The sequence below is a fragment of the Scyliorhinus canicula genome, chromosome 12 (genome assembly GCF_902713615.1).
Source record: "Scyliorhinus canicula chromosome 12, sScyCan1.1, whole genome shotgun sequence".
In the NCBI taxonomy this organism is placed as follows: Eukaryota; Metazoa; Chordata; class Chondrichthyes; order Carcharhiniformes; family Scyliorhinidae; genus Scyliorhinus; species Scyliorhinus canicula.
In genome coordinates, this window is record NC_052157.1 from 150,563,840 (window position 1) to 150,584,085 (window position 20,246).

Here is a 20,246-nt window from a genome sequence, read left to right on the forward strand (position 1 = left end):
AAACGTTTTTTTTTAATGTCCACGAATCGCACCACCACATCCTACTCCTAATCTATGGTGAGCTGGGTTGCTTTTATTAATGAACAATATTTTTCTGCAGATAATTGTTCTCCATACAGATATTTTATTCATTATTGGGATACGAGTGCCATTCTTAGAATGCCATGAAGCTAATCCATGGCCTGAATAAATTTTAATCCAAACCATGCCTTTTGTGGAATTTGTGGTCACACAACTGCCACAATTAGCAGCTCTAAATTAATACCAATAAATTCAGGAACTGTGAAGTACAGGATGCAGATCAAGAGGTCAACAGGAACAATAAGCAGCACCTGCCATGGAGTTGCTTAACAACCACAAACAGCAAAAAACACCAATTTTGTTGCCTCGACATGAAGTTATTGTTCAACTGGAACTTTAAAAAAGTAAAACACAAGTTAAGAAAATAAATAATTACTGTGAGGTGACCTGTTATGATATGTTTACATAGTCATAACTGTCACACATCCTGCAATATGTAAATGGAGTCTGTGACACTCAATTCTTGGTTACTCGCCACTACACAAAAATTAAAATGGAGAGCTTTTGGATGATCTTTCTGCAAAAGAACTTGATTTTTCACAGATCTAAAAGAAAGCACAAAATCATTCCTGGTGTATTAAGGTTAATGACAGTAAGGGGATTAAAAAAAAAACAGCTGAGGAAGAAGCAGTCCAAGTTGTCACATCTTGCAGGCAAAACGCAAATACGGCATTTGAAATAGAGAGTCTGTCACCCAGATATATTGTTTTTGCACGCCATTGGTGCCAGGGAATATCTGCTATGAAGAGATAAACTGAAACGCCAGGAAGGAGGTCAAGCAATGGCAATGCTGCACTATGTCTGCATCCTGCCCCAGATACTTCTTTTTCCTCACTTCAAACAGGTCAGCATCCAGCAATCGCCCTAAATTAGGCTGCTCTGGAAAAATATATCTACACAGAACACTGGCAAGTCAATGTCTATGCTTATATTTATTCTTAAGGATCAGTATTTATTCATATTTCTAGTTAACTCTGCTTATTAAACATAGCAAGCCACGGTATTTTATCTCATTGACACGCTGCATTAGCCACTCCCACATAAACAAATTGCCCAAACCTATTTTACAGATTCAGATAAAGTTGCACAAATACAGGAAAATGTTGGAAGGGAATCAATTAAAACTTAATATACAGCCTCTTATCTCCGAAAGATCCATCTCTGTACAAATATTTACATAGCACTTGTGTGAAGTGTTTTACATCAGAAATATAATGATCCAGCTTTAACTGGTTTCCTAGCAAAAAATTTAAAACTCTGAAACGGGGTGGGTTTGTCCCAATCCCCAAAACTTTATGTAATTCTATTTCAATTATTTTAATTACAGTCAAGGTCGTCACTCATTAGCTAGTCATGCTCATCTGCAAAAATCAAAATTTCTAGAACACAATCACAATCAAAAAGCAATCGGTAGGGCAGCATGGTGGCGCATCGGGTTAGCCCTGCTGCCTCACGGCGCCGAGGTCCTAGGTTCGATCCTGGCTCTGGGTCACTGTCAGTGTGGAGTTTGCACATTCTCCCAGTGTCTGCGTGGGTTTCGCCCCCACAACCCAAAAGATGTGCAGGATAGGTGGATTGGCCACGCTAAATTGCCCCTTAATTGGAAAAAATTTATTGGGTACTCAAAATTGATTTTTTTTAAAAAGCAATTGGTCAGCTCCCAAATCTTCTGAACAAAGATCTCTGCTCGTCTACAAGGAATCTATTCCATTTTATTTTTTCTCGGTGATTCAAATTCTGTACCTAAGACCCCAATTAAGATTCCATGTGCACGACCACGGCATTCACCAGTTCGACACTACCAGGTATCTGTCCAATAAGAAATGATTCAATCCAAAGCAGACCAAACCACCAAATCATCAATATTCTATGCCAGAGTACGGACAGCTTTAATTTCAACAACTCTCCACACATGAAAATCCTACCAGATGTCTGTAAAACAGCATAATCTTTGGATCAAGTTTTGAGTCCATCTTCATAAAGAGAGAATATACATTCATATTCAGAAGAATGGAAGGACTAAAAAAAGCATGAAGTGGAAGAAGAAGAGGTTGGTGGTGAAAAATTGCAAACGTGTTAAAATTCAGCTATGATTAGTATCCACTGAATGCCACCTCAGCCATAGTATGGATTTATCGTTAATTTAGTAGTGTGCTTGGTAAAGTCCTGGGTCTCGGAGGCCAAAGTCGCTGGTTCCATTTAAAAAGGAAGAGACAAGACTAACCTGGGTAACTATCATCCAGTTAGTCGGACATCTATCATATAAAACATTTTTAAGAGTCTTTAATTAAAAATTCAATTACCACTTACTCTGATAGAAAAAGTTAGAAACAGCCCCCAGAGGTTTCAAAGGAACAATCTCCCTTGTCAAAATTGATGCTTTCCAGACTGCAAGAGTAAAACATAATGGGCGTGATTCAACTAATTGGGAACAAAGTCCCATAGCAAGCTCATTTAGCCGCGTGTATTGCAGTGTTCGCAGTTACTCGCACTGTGTAAGGGCCTCAGCGTGAACGCGCAGCCAAGGCCTCGCACAGCCCAATTTTGCACACAAGGGAGCTCCACTCACCGGAACTGCCCTGTGTACCGAGAGATCGGGATGCCATTTTTAAATGGTGTCACGACCTCAAGAGACATCCGATCCCACTCCCCCAGCCTGAACGCACTATGGGAGGGTCCCGGCACCCCCCTCCCCACAACACAATGCAGGGCACCCCCAGCCCAATCGCGCGTGCACAAAATGCCAGCATGGCATCTTGGTCGTGCCAAACTGCACCCTGACTGTGCCTATGCCAGCGCCACCTGGTCACATTGGCAATGTCAGGCTGGCACCCAGCTGTCACTGCCAAGGGCCCAGATGGCACCAATAGTGTCAGGGCCATATAGCTGGGTTCTCCGATCATCTGGGAGACCCCCACAAGTGCCAATTTTCTGGTCGCCACTTGTGGAGACCAGTACCAAAAGGCGCTCACCCGAGGTCTCAAGAGGCAAAGGGGGCGAATCCCAAAGCCTCAAGTACCTCTGGAATCTGCACAAGGTACCTCTGGAATCTGCACATTAGAGTGACTAGTTGTTTTTCTTTAATATGCAGATTTGCTAAAAAATAATCGCACCCACAACAGATGGAATTTACATCGCAACGTCTTGCGAGATCGTGACCACTGGATCATGTCCATTGGCTGCTGGAAATCTTACATAGAAATAGAAAATGTGTAGAGAATTTGAGATTGTGGACTTCCAGGTTTACTTTTTTTTTAACATTTCAGTTTTATTTAAAAAAGTATTGATTCTTATCATGATCCAACATGAGAAGTTAGCAATCACATGTAGTGACAAAAGATCTACAAAAACCATCTGCAAAAACTTGGTATTAACTGCATGACAAAAAAAAAAATCCTCACTACTTTTGCCATTGAAAATTCCACACGAAACATTAAATAGGCAATAACATTCCATCACTCTGGAGTCCCTTTCTTCTTGAAACGCTGTGCCTTAAAAAAATTAGCCACTTACAATTAAAACAGTACAGGGCCTGGCTACAGTGTAAAAATACATCACTAACTATACATAGTTTTGTACAGTTTCTTTACACCTAAGCCATTGAACCAAATTACAAACGAGTTCACATTTCCTGTCTTTGCAAAAAAAATAGATCAAGCTTAGACAAAGATCTTTTTTTACATCTGGATTTATTTATTCGTCATCCTCATCATCCTCCTCATCATCATCTTCCTCCTCTTCATCGTTGTCCTCTTCTTCCTCCTCCTGTTCCTTCTTCTTTGCAGCCTGAGCTGGCTTGGCAGCAGGTTTCTTACCAGCTTCACCCTTGCATTTGGCACAAGATGCTGCAACCTCCTTCTCATATTTCTCCTTTAACTTGGAAGCTTTCTGCTCAAATGGTACTTTATCCTTGGGTTGCACCGTCGACCACATCTCTCCCAGCTTCTTTGCAGCATCCCCAATGGACATTCCAGGAGACTCGCTCCACATCTTTGGACGTTACTCAGAGCGGAAAATGAAAAATGCTGATGGTGGTCTCTTGGGGGCATTTGGATCCTTCTTCTTCTTAGCCCCCTTTTGAGGGACATAGTTCTTCATCTCCCGATCATAACGGACCTTGTCGCTCTTAGCCAGGTCTTCAAACTTTGACTTCGCTTTGATGGACATGGTCTTCCACCTTTCTGAACATTTCTTTGAGAACTCTGCAAAGTTGATGCTGGCTGCGGGGTGTTTTTTCTTGTGTTCCTCACGACAAGTCTGCACAAAGTATGCATATGAGGACATCTTGCCCAGAGGCTTATTTGGATCTCTTCTAACCATGGCTGGTGTGTGTCAGGCTCACACTGCACAAGGCGTCAATGGACTACCGACTTCCAGGTTTACTAGCCAAGTCAAAAGTACTGGATGGGTGAATGAAAGAAAAGGGTATAAAGGGGTATTAAACAGGGCAGATCAATATAATCAGGATAATGGTAGCATGGAAGGCAATTGCAGACACAAGACTCGCTAAGCCGAGTTGCTTTGGTGTTGCAACTTCCATGCACTGGAATTCCTTGCCTTTGCTGAATTAGTTTATCTCCGCCCAGTGGTAGTGCTGCAACTGGTCTCAGTGCCATTCTCTCTCCCCTCCCCCCCCCCCCCAAGATTAACTACACAGTGGTCAATCCAGTTATCCAGTGACCCTTGGGAAATACACGGACATATGTTAGGTTCATTAATCCTGCCCTGAACCAAATATACCACCAATATTCAGCATTAAGACCACCTGGGAACCTATATCTAGTTAGCAGGACCTGTGAATCAGTACTTTCAAAAGAGGAGTGAGAACTGAAAAGAAAAAGGGGATTCAATGGAACAGGAGTAGACCATATAGAACCTTGAATCTGTGCCTCTATTCAATATGATGATGGTTAATTGGCATTTTAATTCCACCTCAGTCCCATATTTTTCTTCTTTTTAAATTTAGAGTACCCAATTCATTTTTTCCAATTAAGGGGCAAATTAGAATGGCCAATCCACCTACCCTGCACATCTTTGGGTTGTGGCAGCAAAACCCACGTAAACACGGGGAGAATGTGCAAACTCCACACAGAGAGTGACCCAGAGCCGGGATCGAACCTGGGACCTCAGCACCGTGAGGTAGCTGTGCTAACAATTGGGCCACCATGCTGCCCTTATTCCCATATTAACAAAAATCTTACACCGCCCTGACCCCATATTATCCTCCTGGGGATGCCAGGCATCCTATCCTTTCATTCTGCTGTGAATACTGATGCAAAGTATATTAAACATATTTTTAAGGAACAGTTTTCAAGGAACCAACCTTGCCCCTCATTCCTTTTTTTTTTTAAATTTAGATTACCCAATTATTTTTTCCAATTAAGGGGCAATTTAGCGTGGCCAATCCACCTACTCTGCACATTTTTGGGTTGTGGGGGCGAAACCCACGCAGACACGGGGAGAATGTGCAAACTCCACACGGACAGTGACCCAGAGCCGGGATCGAACCTGGGACCTCAGCGCCGTGAGGCGGTTGTGCTAACCACTAGGCCACCGTGCTGCCCGCCCCTCATTCCTAATAATATCTTGATATCCCTTGAAGTTTTCTTTCAAACTCCTTTTCTAACTGTTTGTCATTCAGAGTCTCTCTCATCCAACTGAAGTCAGCCTTACTTCAATCTAGGATCTTAGTAGCTGTCATGCCTTTTGCCCTTTCAATTATGTTCAACTTGACCATATTAGGATCACTATCATATCAATGTTCATACTCCATTAGGATTGAGTAATGAATTAGATTTAGTCAGTAAGCTAATATGATATGCATCTTTGATGGTTCTAGGGCATATTATAGAACATAACAAACCATTACAAGGGGACATAAATTTAAGGTGAATGGTGAAAGATATAGGGGAGATGTCAGAGGTAGGCTCTTTACCCAGAGAGTAGTGGGGGCATGGAATGCACTGCCTGTGGAAGTAGTTGAGTCAGAAACATTCTGGACCTTCAAGCGGCTATTGGATGGGTACATGGATTACGGTAGACTGATGGGGTGTAGATTAATTTGTTCTTAATCTAGGACAAAAATTCGGCACAACATCGTGGGCCGAAGGGAGTGTTCTTGCTGATGAAAACAGTCCCGGACAGCCTCAGGAAATTCACTGTCTTTCTGACGTGTGCTAGACTTCTAATCCCAAACTATACTAAAGTTAAAAGCCTCAATTGAAACCACTTTGCTACACACAGTTGTTGAATCTCTACATTCATAAAAATTACCACTTCACAGCTGCTATCCGGGGGTAGACACAGCTCACTATAGTTTCAAATCCTTTTCGACATAATTCTATCCACAAGGTTTCCACTGTGTGCTTCTCTCTCATTCCCAATCTCGTTGCATTTGACGCAGCTCAGTTTTTGAGCGGGTTTTCTGAGCAGCTATGATCATATTGAATGGTGGCGCAGGCTAGAAGGGTCGAAAGACCTACTCCTGCACCTATTTTTGATGTTCCTATGGTTCTTTTGTAACCTCTTTTATTGAAGTGATTTCATCCTTAATCACTAAGACTCCAGTTCCCCCTCTACCATTTTCTCCACCTTACCTGTTGACCTTGTAACCTGGTATATTTCATTTGCAGTCCAGGTCATCTTGCAACCTCAGTAGTAGTTAAATTTGTGCCTGCAATTTATTCAGCGTGTGCCTTACAGTCCATGTGATTGCACAAAGAATGTTTATTTGGGCCACATTCCCTCACCTGTTCTTCTATATGTATGTATTATTCATACATTTTAGTTTTCTCTCCCCTGTTTTAATTACTTTCCATCTGTCATATCCAGTACAGGCATGAAGATACTACACATTATATTTTTTAAATGGGTACAACAGCTTTTAAGATGGCTGGCAACATAACCGATGACCTTAGCAATATCGGCTCCAGAAGACCCGAAACTCAAGCAAATCCCTAATTAAATTATGGACCAATACAGCCATGTCACAATCCACAAGTCCCTTTAGCAAACAACTGTCAACAGATATCACATATCACCTGACTCATCCTTCTACTTGACCCTAGGCCACAGAGACATCAAGAATATATTTTCCTTCTCTGAAAGGCATTCAAAGAGGTAATTTTAATTAAATGGGGTCATTCAACTACAAAACCAAGACTGCCCCAAAACTCTCAAAGCGTAAAAGGCGACTACACAGGATGTGCATCAGCTCAACACATCACCTTTATGGAAGGACAACTTTGGACTCGTCACAGGTCACATGGTTAAGTCAGCCATTTTTGTTACCTGTTCTTTTAAAAACAGAAGCTATTCAAATCAGAAACATCGTGACAGGGATCACCCGAAAAGCCATCAAACCAGCTGCAAGACAACCATGCAGCCAAGGTAAAACAACTGTACCTTGAAAGTGGGAGAATTCTTCCCCAACCCATTCCACCTTCAAGTTCAACCATCCGCTGACTACCTGGCAACTGAAATACAAGCAGCCCCACAGATTATTGAGAAGTATTTAGAAGACCTCCACTCCAGCTGAAGCATCAATTCTTCTAAGAAACTACACACCTGCCATGATAGAGACCAAAATAATACTAGATAGCAGCTGGAGAGATTTAATCTGTATCTAACCTGTGTATATGATAATGCGTGCGAGATGTCACAGGTAAACCTCTTGGGCAAGTGTTTGATAATTAAATGATAATCCTCTTTTTTAATTCACAATAGCTGGCTGGCGGAATAGTTTTATTTTGTTCTATCAGGCATGTGGGCATCACTGGCTAGGCAAGAATTTATCACCCATTCCTAATTAAATCACTGCAGTCAGTGGTGTAAGTACACCCACAGTGCCGTTAGGAAGGGAGCTCCAGGATTCTGACCCAGCAACAGTAAAGGAACAGAGATATAGTTCCTGGTCAAATTGGTGTGTGGTTTGGAGGTGAACTTCCCATGTGTTCCCATGCATCTGACGCCCTTGTCCTTCTAGGTGGTAACAGTCACGGATATGGGAGGTGCTGCAGAAGGAGCCTTGGAAAGTTCCTGCAGTGCATCTTGTAGCTGGTACACATTGCTGTCATTGTGCATCAGTGGTGAATGGGGTACCAATCAAGTGGGCTATTTTTTCCTGGACGATGGTGTCGAGTTTCTTAGGCATGTTATTGGAGCTGCACTCATCCAGGCAAGTAAAGAGTATTTCATCACAATCGTGACTTGTGCCTTGTAGATGGTGGGCAGGCTTTGGGGAGCCAGGTGGTGAGTTACGCACTGACGAATTGCCAACCTGTAGCCACAGTATTCATACAGCTCATCCAGTTTCTGGTCAATGATAACTCCCAGGATGTTGATTGTGGGGGGACTCAGCTCTGGTAATAAATACCATTGAATGTCATGGGGAGATGGTTGGATTATTTCTTGGAGATGGGTCATTGCCTGGTACAAATGTTACTTGCCACTGACCAGAATGTTGCCCAGGTCTTGCTTCATATGGGCACAGACTGTTTTATATTGGGACAAACCAATCGAAGTGTACGAAAACATACTAACCTCACATAAAAACACAGACAATAAGAACGCACGAACACTGTCCGTAACACATCTTGTTTTGTTTTCTTTCATCTGGGATGCCTAAAGCATAATTTCTAGCACAAAATGATGGAAGAGGTAGGCGAGTGAAAATACACGCATCATCAGTTCACATTGCAGCCCTGATCCGAGCCAAAGAACAAGCATGCTGCCACACGCTTTACTTAGCAGCCTCTCAGAAGATGAAAGATCAAAATAAAAATAAACATCTTTCTACAGCCTTAACAGCAGTATGATGTAACAATTCTCCATAGGACCATGTAACAAACAATTTGCATTTATATCCTGCATTTAATGTATTAAATTATCCTAAAGTGCTTTAAACAAGCAGTCGCAAATAAAATCAGCCAGCAAGCCACAGAAGAGGATGTTAGGCCAGATAACCAAAAATACTCAGAGGTAGGTTTTTTAAAAAGAGGATCTTAAAAAGGAAGAAAACTAGGTAGAGAGTTGGGACAGAAACAGGAAAGAAACCGTACTCCAAAGACGACAATAATGCATTAAGTTTATTTTTACTGCTTCCCTTCCTACTCCCTTAAGGTTGTCCTTAGGTCTGCAGCACACTTTCTTGTTCAGCGGATGAATGGGTCACATGCTCCTTCATGATTAATTTCCATCTTTTGCTGCCTTCCATTTTATAACTTGCATCACCCAACCCTACCCATTAAAAGTCACTATCCTGCTAAATTTGGTAAATGGCCACTTTCCAGAACTCTATCCACACTAAGCTAGCCACAGAAAAAATATCAATTTATTTCTCCTCCTTTACTGTATTCTGTGTTCAGCACTGTAATCCCCACAAAGCCCAATCAAGATAGGAATGAAACAGGACTGATGCCGAATTATTTTCTTGTCCCTTTCACCCTCTTTTCACCTCCACCCAATTGAAACCATGCAAGCGCACCCCTATTACCAAAAATAATACAAGGAATAAAAACAGAAAATGCTGGAAACGACCACAAAGTCCATTGAGGAAAATCCTTCAACAGAATCACTACTCGTTTTAAAATGCCAGATGCTAAAAACATGTTGCTTATTTCCAGTATTTTCTGATTTCACTGCAGATTTCCAGCACCAAGTTTTGTTTTTTTCCTGTTTCGTGCACTTATTTGACAAGACAGACAAGGAAAAAAAACTCAAGTATAAGAGATTGACAGCAAAAAGACTGGAATCAAAGTCTGACTATTTACGACAAGGGCTTGTATGGATTTTAAATTTCCTTGAATCCAATCATCTACAAACTAGTTGACTATCACTGGCATTGCTCAACTGTGATCAGATGCAGAGTTGTAACGAATGGCAACTAGTCTGATCCTCCCATAAAACCACTGTTCAAATGTTGCCACAAAAACAGAAAATACTGGACAATCTCAGCAGGTCTGACAGCCTCTGTGGAGAGAAATGGGAGCCAACATTTTGAATCTGGATTACACTTTGTTCAAATATTACCTGTGGGAAAATAATCCAAATAGATCCTAAAGTCTATTAAAAGTCAACTTTATTGTTCAAACTTTCTCCAGATTGGAGCTACTTGTCTCCTTTGCTGGGAGCCCAACCACTTTACCAGATCATGTCAAAATAAAAACATAACTTGGCTTGATTTTGTACATTTCAAAACAAAAATCAAACCCGAGCTTTTTTTTACACAATATGCAACATCGGAAATATGTCCGACATTCTCAAAACAAGCATTTATGTTGGAGGGAATAAACGAACTGAGTCTTGTGAGACCATACAATATAGTAAACAAGTACATAGATAGATGCAGCACCAGGATTGTCCACAAATCATATTTTTTTCCAGTTTCAACTCTGAACATTCGACTCTACGTCAACCTATGTCCAGGTTAATTTCATAGATAAAACAAAAAGAGAATATATTAATTTCCTCAATCTTTAATTTTTTTAATTATAAATTTAGAGCACCCAATTCATTTTTTCCCAATTAAGGGGCAATTTAGCATGGCCAATCCACCTACTCTGCACATCTTTGGGTTGTGGGGGTGGAACCCATGCAAACACGGGGAGAATGCATAGGGGGAGATGGTGGCGTATTGGCAATGTCACTGGACTAGCAATGCAGAGGACTAGGCTAATGCTTCGAGGACATGGGTTCAAATCCCACCATGGCAGCTAGCGGAATTTAAATTTCGGGCAGCACGGTAGCATGGTGGTTAGCATAAATGCTTCACAGCTCCAGGGTCCCAGGTTCGATTCCCGGCTGGGTCACTGTCTGTGCGGAGTCTGCACGTCCTCCCCGTGTGTGCGTGGGTTTCCTCCGGGTGCTCCGGTTTCCTCCCACAGTCCAAAGATGTGCGGGTTAGGTGGATTGGCCATGCTAAATTGCCCGTAGTGTCCTTAAAAGTAAGGTTAAGGGGGGTGTTGTTGGGTTACGGGTATAGGGTGGATACGTGGGTTTGAGTAGGGTGATCATTGCTCGGCACAACATCGAGGGCTGAAGGGCCTGTTCTGTGCTGTACTGTTCTATGTTCTATGTTCCACACGGACAGTGACCCAGAGCCGGGATCGAACATGGGACCTCAGCGCCATGAGGCAGCAGGGCTTACCCACTGCGCCAATGTGCTGCCTCCTCAATTTTTAATAAAGGTCATCTGCAATCATGACTTTTCACTAAGCGGTTCAATATTAATTATGCAAATTACTCTCCTGCCCTCATAAGCTGCTCCAGATAAATATGTATGGATCAAAAAAAAAATCACATCTTGGTTTAAAGTGAGGAGACATTCCTTTAATGGGAAAAATATATATAATATATATTTTTTTAAATTGCTTACAAACGGGCAGCACGGTGGCGCAGTGGGTTAGCACTGTGGCCTCACGGCGCGAAGTCCCAGGTTCGATCCCGGCTCTGGGTCACTGTCCGTGTGGAGTTTGCACATTCTCCCCATGTTTGCATGGGTTTCGCCCCCACAACCCAAAGATGTGCAGGCTAGGTGGATTGAACATGCTAAATTGCCCCTTAATGGGAAAAAATGAATTGGATACTCTAAATTTAAAAAAATATATAAATAAATAAAATTGCTTACAAACCAATGTGAATGCCTAACTAATTAAGTAAAAAGCATATTCTTCGAAACTGTGAGCAACTATACCAACGGGACACAGGTGGCCATTTCTAAAACATTACGAATTTTAATTTTTATTTTTTTTTATAAATTTAGATTACCCAATTATTTTTTCCAATTAAGGGGCAATTTAGCATGGCCAATCCACCTACTCTGCACATTTTTGGGTTGTGGGGGCGAAACCCACGCAGACATGGGGAGAATGTGCAAACTCCACACGGACAGTGACCCAGAGCCGGGATCGAACCTGGGACCTCAGCGCCGTGAGGCGGTTATGCTAACCACTAGGCCACCGTGCTGCCCTATTACAAATTTTAATGAGAACCAATTAATATTGAAAGCCTTAAGCCACCCAGGTCTTCCCCCCTCCCCCCACCCCTCTCCAGTGAGTATATAAACTATATTCATAAATTTATCTTCAGGCTAACTAGCAACTAGTGCTGTTTGGGTTACGTTATCTAATTCAAATGTCACTGGATTGTGTTTTTCTACAGTTTAAGCACAAAAACTAGAAAAAGTCAACACATTAACTTGAAAAAGATGACAATTACAATACCCCATAACAACATCATTAATTAAAAGGCACTACTGCCACTATCTGCAAATAGGAAAATAAACGAGCCACGATAATGCAGATTATGACTTCCCCTTTGCTGCTGCCACAATATTTATTTCCTTCTGCTCCCCTTATGAATAACCTCTTGGATGTGAGCAAGTGATTTTGGTTGACGTAGCCTCCAACCAAGTGGAGGAAAGTATTTTTCTTCTTTGAGATTTCCCTCAGTTGATGGCATGAACATTCACAATGTGGCAGGTGTTCATGCTAAAATAGAGACAGATACATCCAGTAGCTCAATTTTACAACATCTGTGCATGTCAAATTTCTATACACAAACTTTATACTCAAATCACTCCATGGTCTTGCCGCTCCCCAGCTCTAACTTCCCACAGGCCAGCACTACGAGATCTCTTTTTCAATGCTCCTGCACCAACACAGCTGTGTCTTCAGCTGCCAAGGCCCAAAGTTCTGGAATTCCTTGCCGAAGCTTATCCTCCTTTAAGACAATCGTTAAAAGCTTCCCCTTTGACAAAACTTTGTTACCGATTCCAATATCTCCTTCGATGGTTCGGTGTCAATTTTTTAAATAATACTTCTCTAAAGTGCATCGGGTCACTTTACTACATTAAAGACACCACATAAATGCAAATTTCAGTTGCTATACTCCCTTGTATCCACACAAGATAAAGATTTTGGGGGGGGGGGGGAAGAGAGAGAGAGAGAGAGAGAGAGAGAGAGAGAGAGAGAGAGAGAGCGAGAGAGAGAGAGAGAGGAGAGAGGAGAGAGGAGAGATTCAATGCAAACAAAACAGAATGCTGTTTCGGTGACATTTAGTGGAGTGTTTCCTGGTGCTTGCAACACCAAGAACTGCCCCGCTATTAAAAGGGGCAAAGAACTCCCTGCCAAGGCCACAATTCGGCTCATTTCCTGCACTTGCGAGCTCAGCTTGCCAGTGCGGGAAGAGACCAGAGCGTCATTTGAAAATGGCACCCAAATTCTAGAACCCCCACCGTGGCCTCCAACCCCTCACAAATGTCCCAGTTCACCAATTGGGGCTGGTTTAGCTCACTCAGCTAAATCGCTGGCTTTTAAAGCAGACCAAGCAGGCCAGCAGCACGGTTCGATTCCCGTACCAGCCTCCCCGGACAGGCGCCGGAATGTGGCGACTAGGGGCTTTTCACAGTAACTTCATTGAAGCCTACTCGTGACAATAAGCGATTTTCATTTTCATTTCATTTCAATTAGGGGTCCTCGAGCCCCCCGCACCTCACAAGAACAGAGCATTCCTAGGCCCGATCCTGGCATGAGCAAGATTCCACCTGGCACTCAGGTGGCAACAGGAGTGCTGGCGTGTCTGCCTAGAGCCCAACCACCTGGGGGCCCCCTGATTGCCTGGGAGACCCCCACCACCACCCGGAGGCCTCCAATTGCCTGGGAGACCCCCACCACCACCCGGAGGCCTCCGATTGCCTGGGAGACCCCCACCACCACCCGGAGGCCTCCGATTGCCTGGGAGACCCCCACCACCACCCGGAGGCCTCCGATTGCCTGGGAGACCCTCACCACCACCCGGAGGCCTCCGATTGCCTGGGAGACCCCCACCACCACCCGGAGGCCTCCGATTGCCTGGGAGACCCCCACCACCACCCGGAGGCCTCCGATTGCCTGGGAGACCCCCACCACCACCCGGAGGCCTCCGCTTGCCTGGGGGACCCCCACCACCACCCGGAGGCCTCCGCTTGCCTGGGAGACCCCCACCACCACCCGGAGGCCTCCGATTGCCTGGAGGACCCCCCCCCCCCAGTGGCAGTGCGCCTGGCCCACGCTTGGGTGTCATAGGCGAGGTCATTAGGTCCCGCACCTTGGATAACTCCACCGTGAACATATTTAAGTGAGGTTAACTGCACACTTAAATATGCAAATCTACCCATTGTGTGCATGATCTCATGAGGCGGGCAGCATGGTGGCGCAGTGGGTTAGCCCTGCTGCCTCATGGCATAGATGCAAGGCTATGGGGATGAGAGGAAAAGTTTTCACCCAGAAGGTGGTGGGAATCTGGAATACTTCCCGAAAGGATGGTAGAGGCGGGAACCCTACCAACATTTAAGAAGCATTTAGACGAGTACTTGAAATGCCAAGGCATACAAGGGCACAGGCCAATTGCTGGAAAATGGGATTAAAGTGCATAGGTGCTGGATGGCCAGCATGGACACAATGAGCCGAAGGACCTCTCTCCATGCTGCAAAACTTTATGACTAACTCCAAAATTAGACACAAGCTGTCCTCTGGTGTGCAACGTGTGCTGAAATTTGTATTGTTTAAAACAAACCAAATGCAACACTGTTACATTACTATTCATTCCAAATCATGTGACACCATCTGTTATACAATGTTTTTATATATGTATATTTCATTTGCATGGGCAAAGAAAAGCTGAGGATTCGTTACGGAGAACATCCTGTACATCTTGAACAGCCCATCCAACCTGTCCTCTCACATTCCATTCCCTGCTCATTACTGTACTTAGTAGGCAAATATGTACACAGTATATATGAGCCAAACCTACACTAGAAAGTTAAATCAATTTCAGACTGGAAGCAAGATACCATATCCTCCCCAACATAACTAAACCCAGAGGATGCAACCTCTTAGCCCTTGGCCTTCAAGCTGCAACGTATCTTTTGCACAGATGGTGATACCTTGGTGATGGAGAGGTGACTATCAGCAAAAGTAGTTTCCTAAGAACAGGTCAAATATATAAATACTATAAGCAACGAATGTTTCAACCACGTTTTCAATCACGTAAATGGCAAATCAGTTCTGTCTTTGCAGGATAGTGACATCCTTATCACGTTGTTCATTAAATGAGGAGGAGTTGCTCTGCTCTATTTTTAGCAGCAGCCGCAACACTATACAACAACACATTACAACCGTGGAGACTACTATTACTTCATCCTCCAATAATGCATCAAGGCTTTTCATACTGCCGCCACCCAACACACCCACAAAAAAAAAGAGATCATGGACTGGGAGAGAGAAAACTTGCATTATTCCAACACTGGATCAACCATCACCACAAGCGCTTGGCTGTCGGCGCCAGAGCCAGTTCGAGCTTCAGGTCCCCCGACACCTCCCCAAAGTCGCTGCGAAGCTCAGGCCCATGTCCCACCTTTCTCACTCCCACCGAAGTCACCTCCTTTCCGAGAGCGATAGATACAAGCGGAACGAGTTGCTGCAGCTTGGAGGGGGGTGAAGAAGAACGGCTCCTTTCGTCGGGGAGAATGAAGGGAAGGGAAGGTTATGCTGATCACACCCTGGCAGCTGGCGTCTGCTCAACACCCTCCAGGGGCCTAGGGCTGGCACCGAATCTTCAAGGGAGGGGATAGAAAATCAACAACCTCTGGGAGCGAAAATCCGGCAACGATTTGGGATTCTTCCCCCCACTCTCCCCAGTTTAGTTTTGAGCACGACTTAAGCGTTTTGGGCATGTTTCAGCATTTCCAAAGGCGAGTCCTGACAGCGGCTGGCTTACCCGGGGTGGCTCGACAGCAACAGGACAAAAAAGTGCTGACACACACTTATTTTTTTTTAAAATAAAGATATAAAAGGAGGGCCACTCACAGTTCAACCAGCTCCGAGCTGGGAATCCTCACGGCCTGGTGCACAAGTCCTTAAGAAAAGAAAAGTCACTCTTGCAGCCAAAGCTGCCGAAAGAAAAGGCAACCGTTCAGCAGCGTGTAGTGTGTCTGTGTGTGTGTGTGTTGGTTTGGGGAATCGAGGGCTAACGTCAGCTGTCGGCTTTCATCTCCACACACAAACAGCCAACATCATACAATTAATGGCTAATCGCGGGCAAACTGCGAATTAACACCCGTTAACCCTTCCCAGGCTGGGTGGGGGGGGAAGAATCGGGGACCACCTCCTCCCACCCCACCAGCTTCGTTTCGTTTTCCACGCACACCAAAGACATTTTAAAAAATAATGCACGATTATTAATAATAATGCACACTCACCAACACAAAATAAGGCTGCAAAACCACAAGAGACAAGTAGTCGACTGAATAAAAAGGGAGGGCATTTATTTCAGTTGAAATTTCCTACCTCCGTTGCAATGTGTGTGCATGTTACTTCAGTCTCAGTGAGAGCAGCAGCAGCAAATTGGAGATCAGATAAGAAACGGGTACCTTGCCTATCTGTCCAACGCAGCCGGCAGGCACACTGCTCTCACAGTAACATTGAATTTGCATGGAACATACAGGTGCAATATATCTGGATTATCACTGTAATGAGCAAATCTTCCATAAGCACCCTCTTTTTCTAAACACATTAGAAAAACAGACGGTTCGGGTTTAAATCTACAAACTACTGTTGCAGACTCTTCGAAGGCTTCATTTCCCCTTTTGCAGCCAGTGCATTTGGGGGGGGGGGGGGAATGGGGGTCCTCTCCCAATTTTCCTCTTGTCCTCACTTGCTCCACTTTGCACATCACTTGGGAGTTTGGGGGGGGGGGGTCTAGAGGTCTGCATTCATCTCCCAAATAGCATAAGGGATGCGGGTTTTTACCTCCAGCATCCGGATCTCCTGCTGTGTCAGGTCGTTGGAAGCGGCGCATTTGGTCCTGAGCCCCTCCAGGCTGGAGATGCTGATGTCGATCATGTTCTGGTTCAGGTCGCACTGGCGCAGGGCCTTCCCCAAACCCAGCTCCCCTTCCTCCTCTTCTTCTTCCTCCTCCTCTTCTTCTTCTTCTCCCTCGCTCCCTTCTCCTCCAGCCACACCAGCCTCCTTTATCTTATTACTCTGACTGGGATGACCCTTGTTGTTCTCTTCAGCCATTCCTAAACATTCGGCCTACTTTGTTTCCCTCCCCCCCATTCAATTCAACTCAACGTCCACCAAACTGAAAAGTTTTCCTCACACAGAAAGCATGAACCTGCAGAATTTTTATATATATCTATATAAAATAAATGTTTTGTTTTTTTTTTTTGCAAAATTGCTTGTGCAAAAATAAGAATGCAGGTGTTAAGTTTGTAAATGTCCCTGTCCTGTCTGGCAGCAGCAGCGCATCTGAAGTTCTGGTCTCTCCGCTCAATGCTCTGGGATCAGCTCCGTTTATTTTCCTCCTCTCCTTCTTCCCCTTCGGCAGGGGTGGGGGGTGGGGGGTGGGGGGGGCAGAGCCGTTGCTAGGGCCGCGCGCGTCGCCTGCTGGGACTTGCAGTCACGCCCCGCCTCGCGCGCACTGGGCGGGCGGGAAGCCGACTACAGCTCCCACCAGGCGCCGTCGCCGCCGCCTTCTGGGACTTGTAGTCAGGGCCCCGCTCTTATCTTCCCCCGCCCCTCCCGTTCGCGCGCGCCTCGGGTGCCTACAGGTCCCACAAGGCACCGCTCCCCCTCCCTTCCTCCACCGCCCAAGTCTCTCTCTCTCCCACAGGCGAACATGAACCCCTCTCCCCCTCACTGGCAAATTCTCTTAACATCACAGATCCCTCTTAGTCCCGGACCTCTTTAAAAAGGTAAGGCTTACAGTAGTGTGGCCCCCTGTTTTTTAGAAAAAAAAGTTGTTTTCAAGACTTCCAGTGTGCCACTTACTGAATAAAACGATCAGCAAACACTAAAACTCCCTCATGAGGTGCACCCCCTTGAACTGAACCCCCCCCAAAAAAAAATCTGAAGAATCTTATAAAGTAATCTTTTCATTTGTGACCCATATGCCCATCAGTTTATGCATTGCCCATAAACCACTGAAAGCCTCAAAAGGACGTGTGGCATCCTACAGCACATCAAACATAATGGATTACTTATTGCTAATGTATTGCCATGCATGAATACTTTCAGGCACCGCGATTATTATTCATGGCGTAGCACCAACCTCAGATGTTCAAAATGTTAATAATTCATCTATTATGATGCCTGCCTTTAATGAATCGTAATTGTGTTATATATTCCTGGAAAATTAGGCTCTTTATTGTATACAGAATTACAACACAAAAACAAATTGTTCAGGTCAGCCAGTCCATGTTGATGTTTATCTTCCATGAGAACAGTGATTCCAATCCCATTTTTTCACATATTCTTTTACTTTTCTGCCATCAACCTGCTGTCTAACCAGTCTTGAATGTTTTCTTTTTTAAATATAAATTTAGAGTACCTAATTCATTTTTTCCAATTAAGGGGCAATTTAGCGAGGCCAATCCACCTACCCTGCACATCTTTTTTTGGGTTGTGGGGGCAAAACCCACGCAAACACAGGGAGAATATGCAAACTCCACACGGACAGTGACCCAGAGTCGGGATCGAACCTGGGACCTCGGTGCTGTGAGGCAGCAATGCTAACCACTGCGCCACAGTGCTGCCCTACCAGTCTTAAATGTTGACACGGGGCTGACAATTTGGGATGGAACAAAAGGCAAAGCGGCAGAAAAGATGTCAGCCTACATCCCGGTGCTGCCTCTGTTCCCAACTGTTGTCTTTCCTTTTTTTTAATTTTCCATTAAGGGCAATTTAGATTGGCCAATCCAGCTATCCTGCACATCTTTACGTGAGACCCATGCAGACACAGGAAGAATGTGCAAACTCCATGCGGTCAGTGACCCGGGGCTGGGATTGAAGCTGGGTCCTCGATGCCGTGAGGCAGCAGTGTTAACCACTGCATCACCGCGCCGTCCTTCTCTGCTGACTTTCCTGAAGATGGAAGTGGAGGGCAGTGCAGATGGTGCGTAGGAAAGTGAAGTTTCCTGACTCATTAATTGGACATGTAGAGGCCATTGGAGTAATACTGTAGGAGCATATAGGGTACAAGAGCAAAGAGGTTTTGCTGAACTTACACAAGACGCTAACTAGTTCGACCTCAACTGGAATATTGTGTACAGTTCTGGGTGCCACACTACAGAAAGGATGTGAATGCATTGGAGAGAGTTTCAAGTGTGGTTCCACTGATGAGAAACTTCAGTTCTGGTGATGGATTGGAGAGTTTGGCACTGTTCTCTTTGGAAAGAAGGCCAAGATGAGATTTGAGGGGCGGCATGCTGGTGTAGTGGTTAGCACTGCTGCCTATGGCACTGAGGACCTGGGTTCGATCCCAGCCCTGGGTCACTGTCGAGTTTACACATTCTCCCCGTGTCTGCGTGGGTTTCACCCCCACATCCCAAAGATGTGCAGTGTAGTGAATTGGCCACACTAAATTGCCCCTTAATTGGAAAAAAATAATTGGGTACTCTTAAAAAAAAAAATTTTTTAATTTCACAAAGATGAGATTTAAAAGAGCTGTTCAAATTCATGAGGGGGCTGAACAGAGTAAGTAGGGATAAACTGTTCCCGCACGTAAAGGATCAAGAACAAGAGGGCAAAGATTTAAAGTGACAGGTCTGGAATGCACTGCCTGGAGGTGTGAGGGAGACAGGTTCAATTGAGACATTCAAATTAGCATTAGATGATTACTTTTTTTTAAAAATGTATTAAGGTATTTGCAAAATTTTTATAACAATAACAAAAACAATAACATTAACATGGTAAAATAATCATTTCCCCACCGGACCCAATCTTCACACACCTCAACCATCTAACACCTATCGCCCCCCCCCCCCCCCCTTCAAAATGCTGCTTCTGCCGACATTTTAATTTTCCCCGAGAAAGTTGACGAACGGCTGCCACCTCCGAGAGAGTCCCAACATTGACCCTCTTAAGGCAAACCCTTTATTTTCTCAAGACTGAGAAACCTAGCCATGTCACTAACCCAGGTCCCTACACTCGTGGGCTTCGAGTCCCTCCACATTAAAAGGATCCATCTCCGGGCTACCAGGGAGGCAAAGGCCAGGACGTCGGCCTCTTTCACTCCCTGAACTCCCGGATCTTCTGGGCATTAGATGATTACTTGAATGGAAACAATGTGCAGGGGAAAAGGCAAGGGAATGGCATTAAGCCGTGATACTCGTTTGGAAAACCAAT

At 44.5% G+C, this 20,246-nt stretch overlaps 1 protein-coding gene and 1 pseudogene across 8 annotated transcripts in view; both read right to left on the reverse strand.

Annotated features, from left to right (window-relative positions):
* Nucleotides 1–17,449, reverse strand: part of LOC119975037 (kinase suppressor of Ras 1-like) — a 202,755-nt gene extending 185,306 nt beyond the window's left edge. For 7 of the 8 annotated variants that reach the window (XR_005462645.1, XM_038814501.1, XM_038814498.1 and 4 more), the window contains exon 1: nt 16,869–17,449. Coding sequence is in view for 6 of the 8 variants with exons in the window: in XM_038814501.1 (XP_038670429.1) it covers nt 16,869–17,138 (270 nt within the window). In the remaining 2 variants the exon portion in view is untranslated. Of the gene's footprint in view, nt 1–15,926; nt 16,073–16,868 lie in introns of those variants that run through there. The other variant, XM_038814502.1, reaches the window with a different exon arrangement.
* On the reverse strand, nt 3,599–4,500 carry LOC119975039 (annotated as a pseudogene).
* Nucleotides 17,450–20,246: the final 2,797 nt, after the last annotated feature.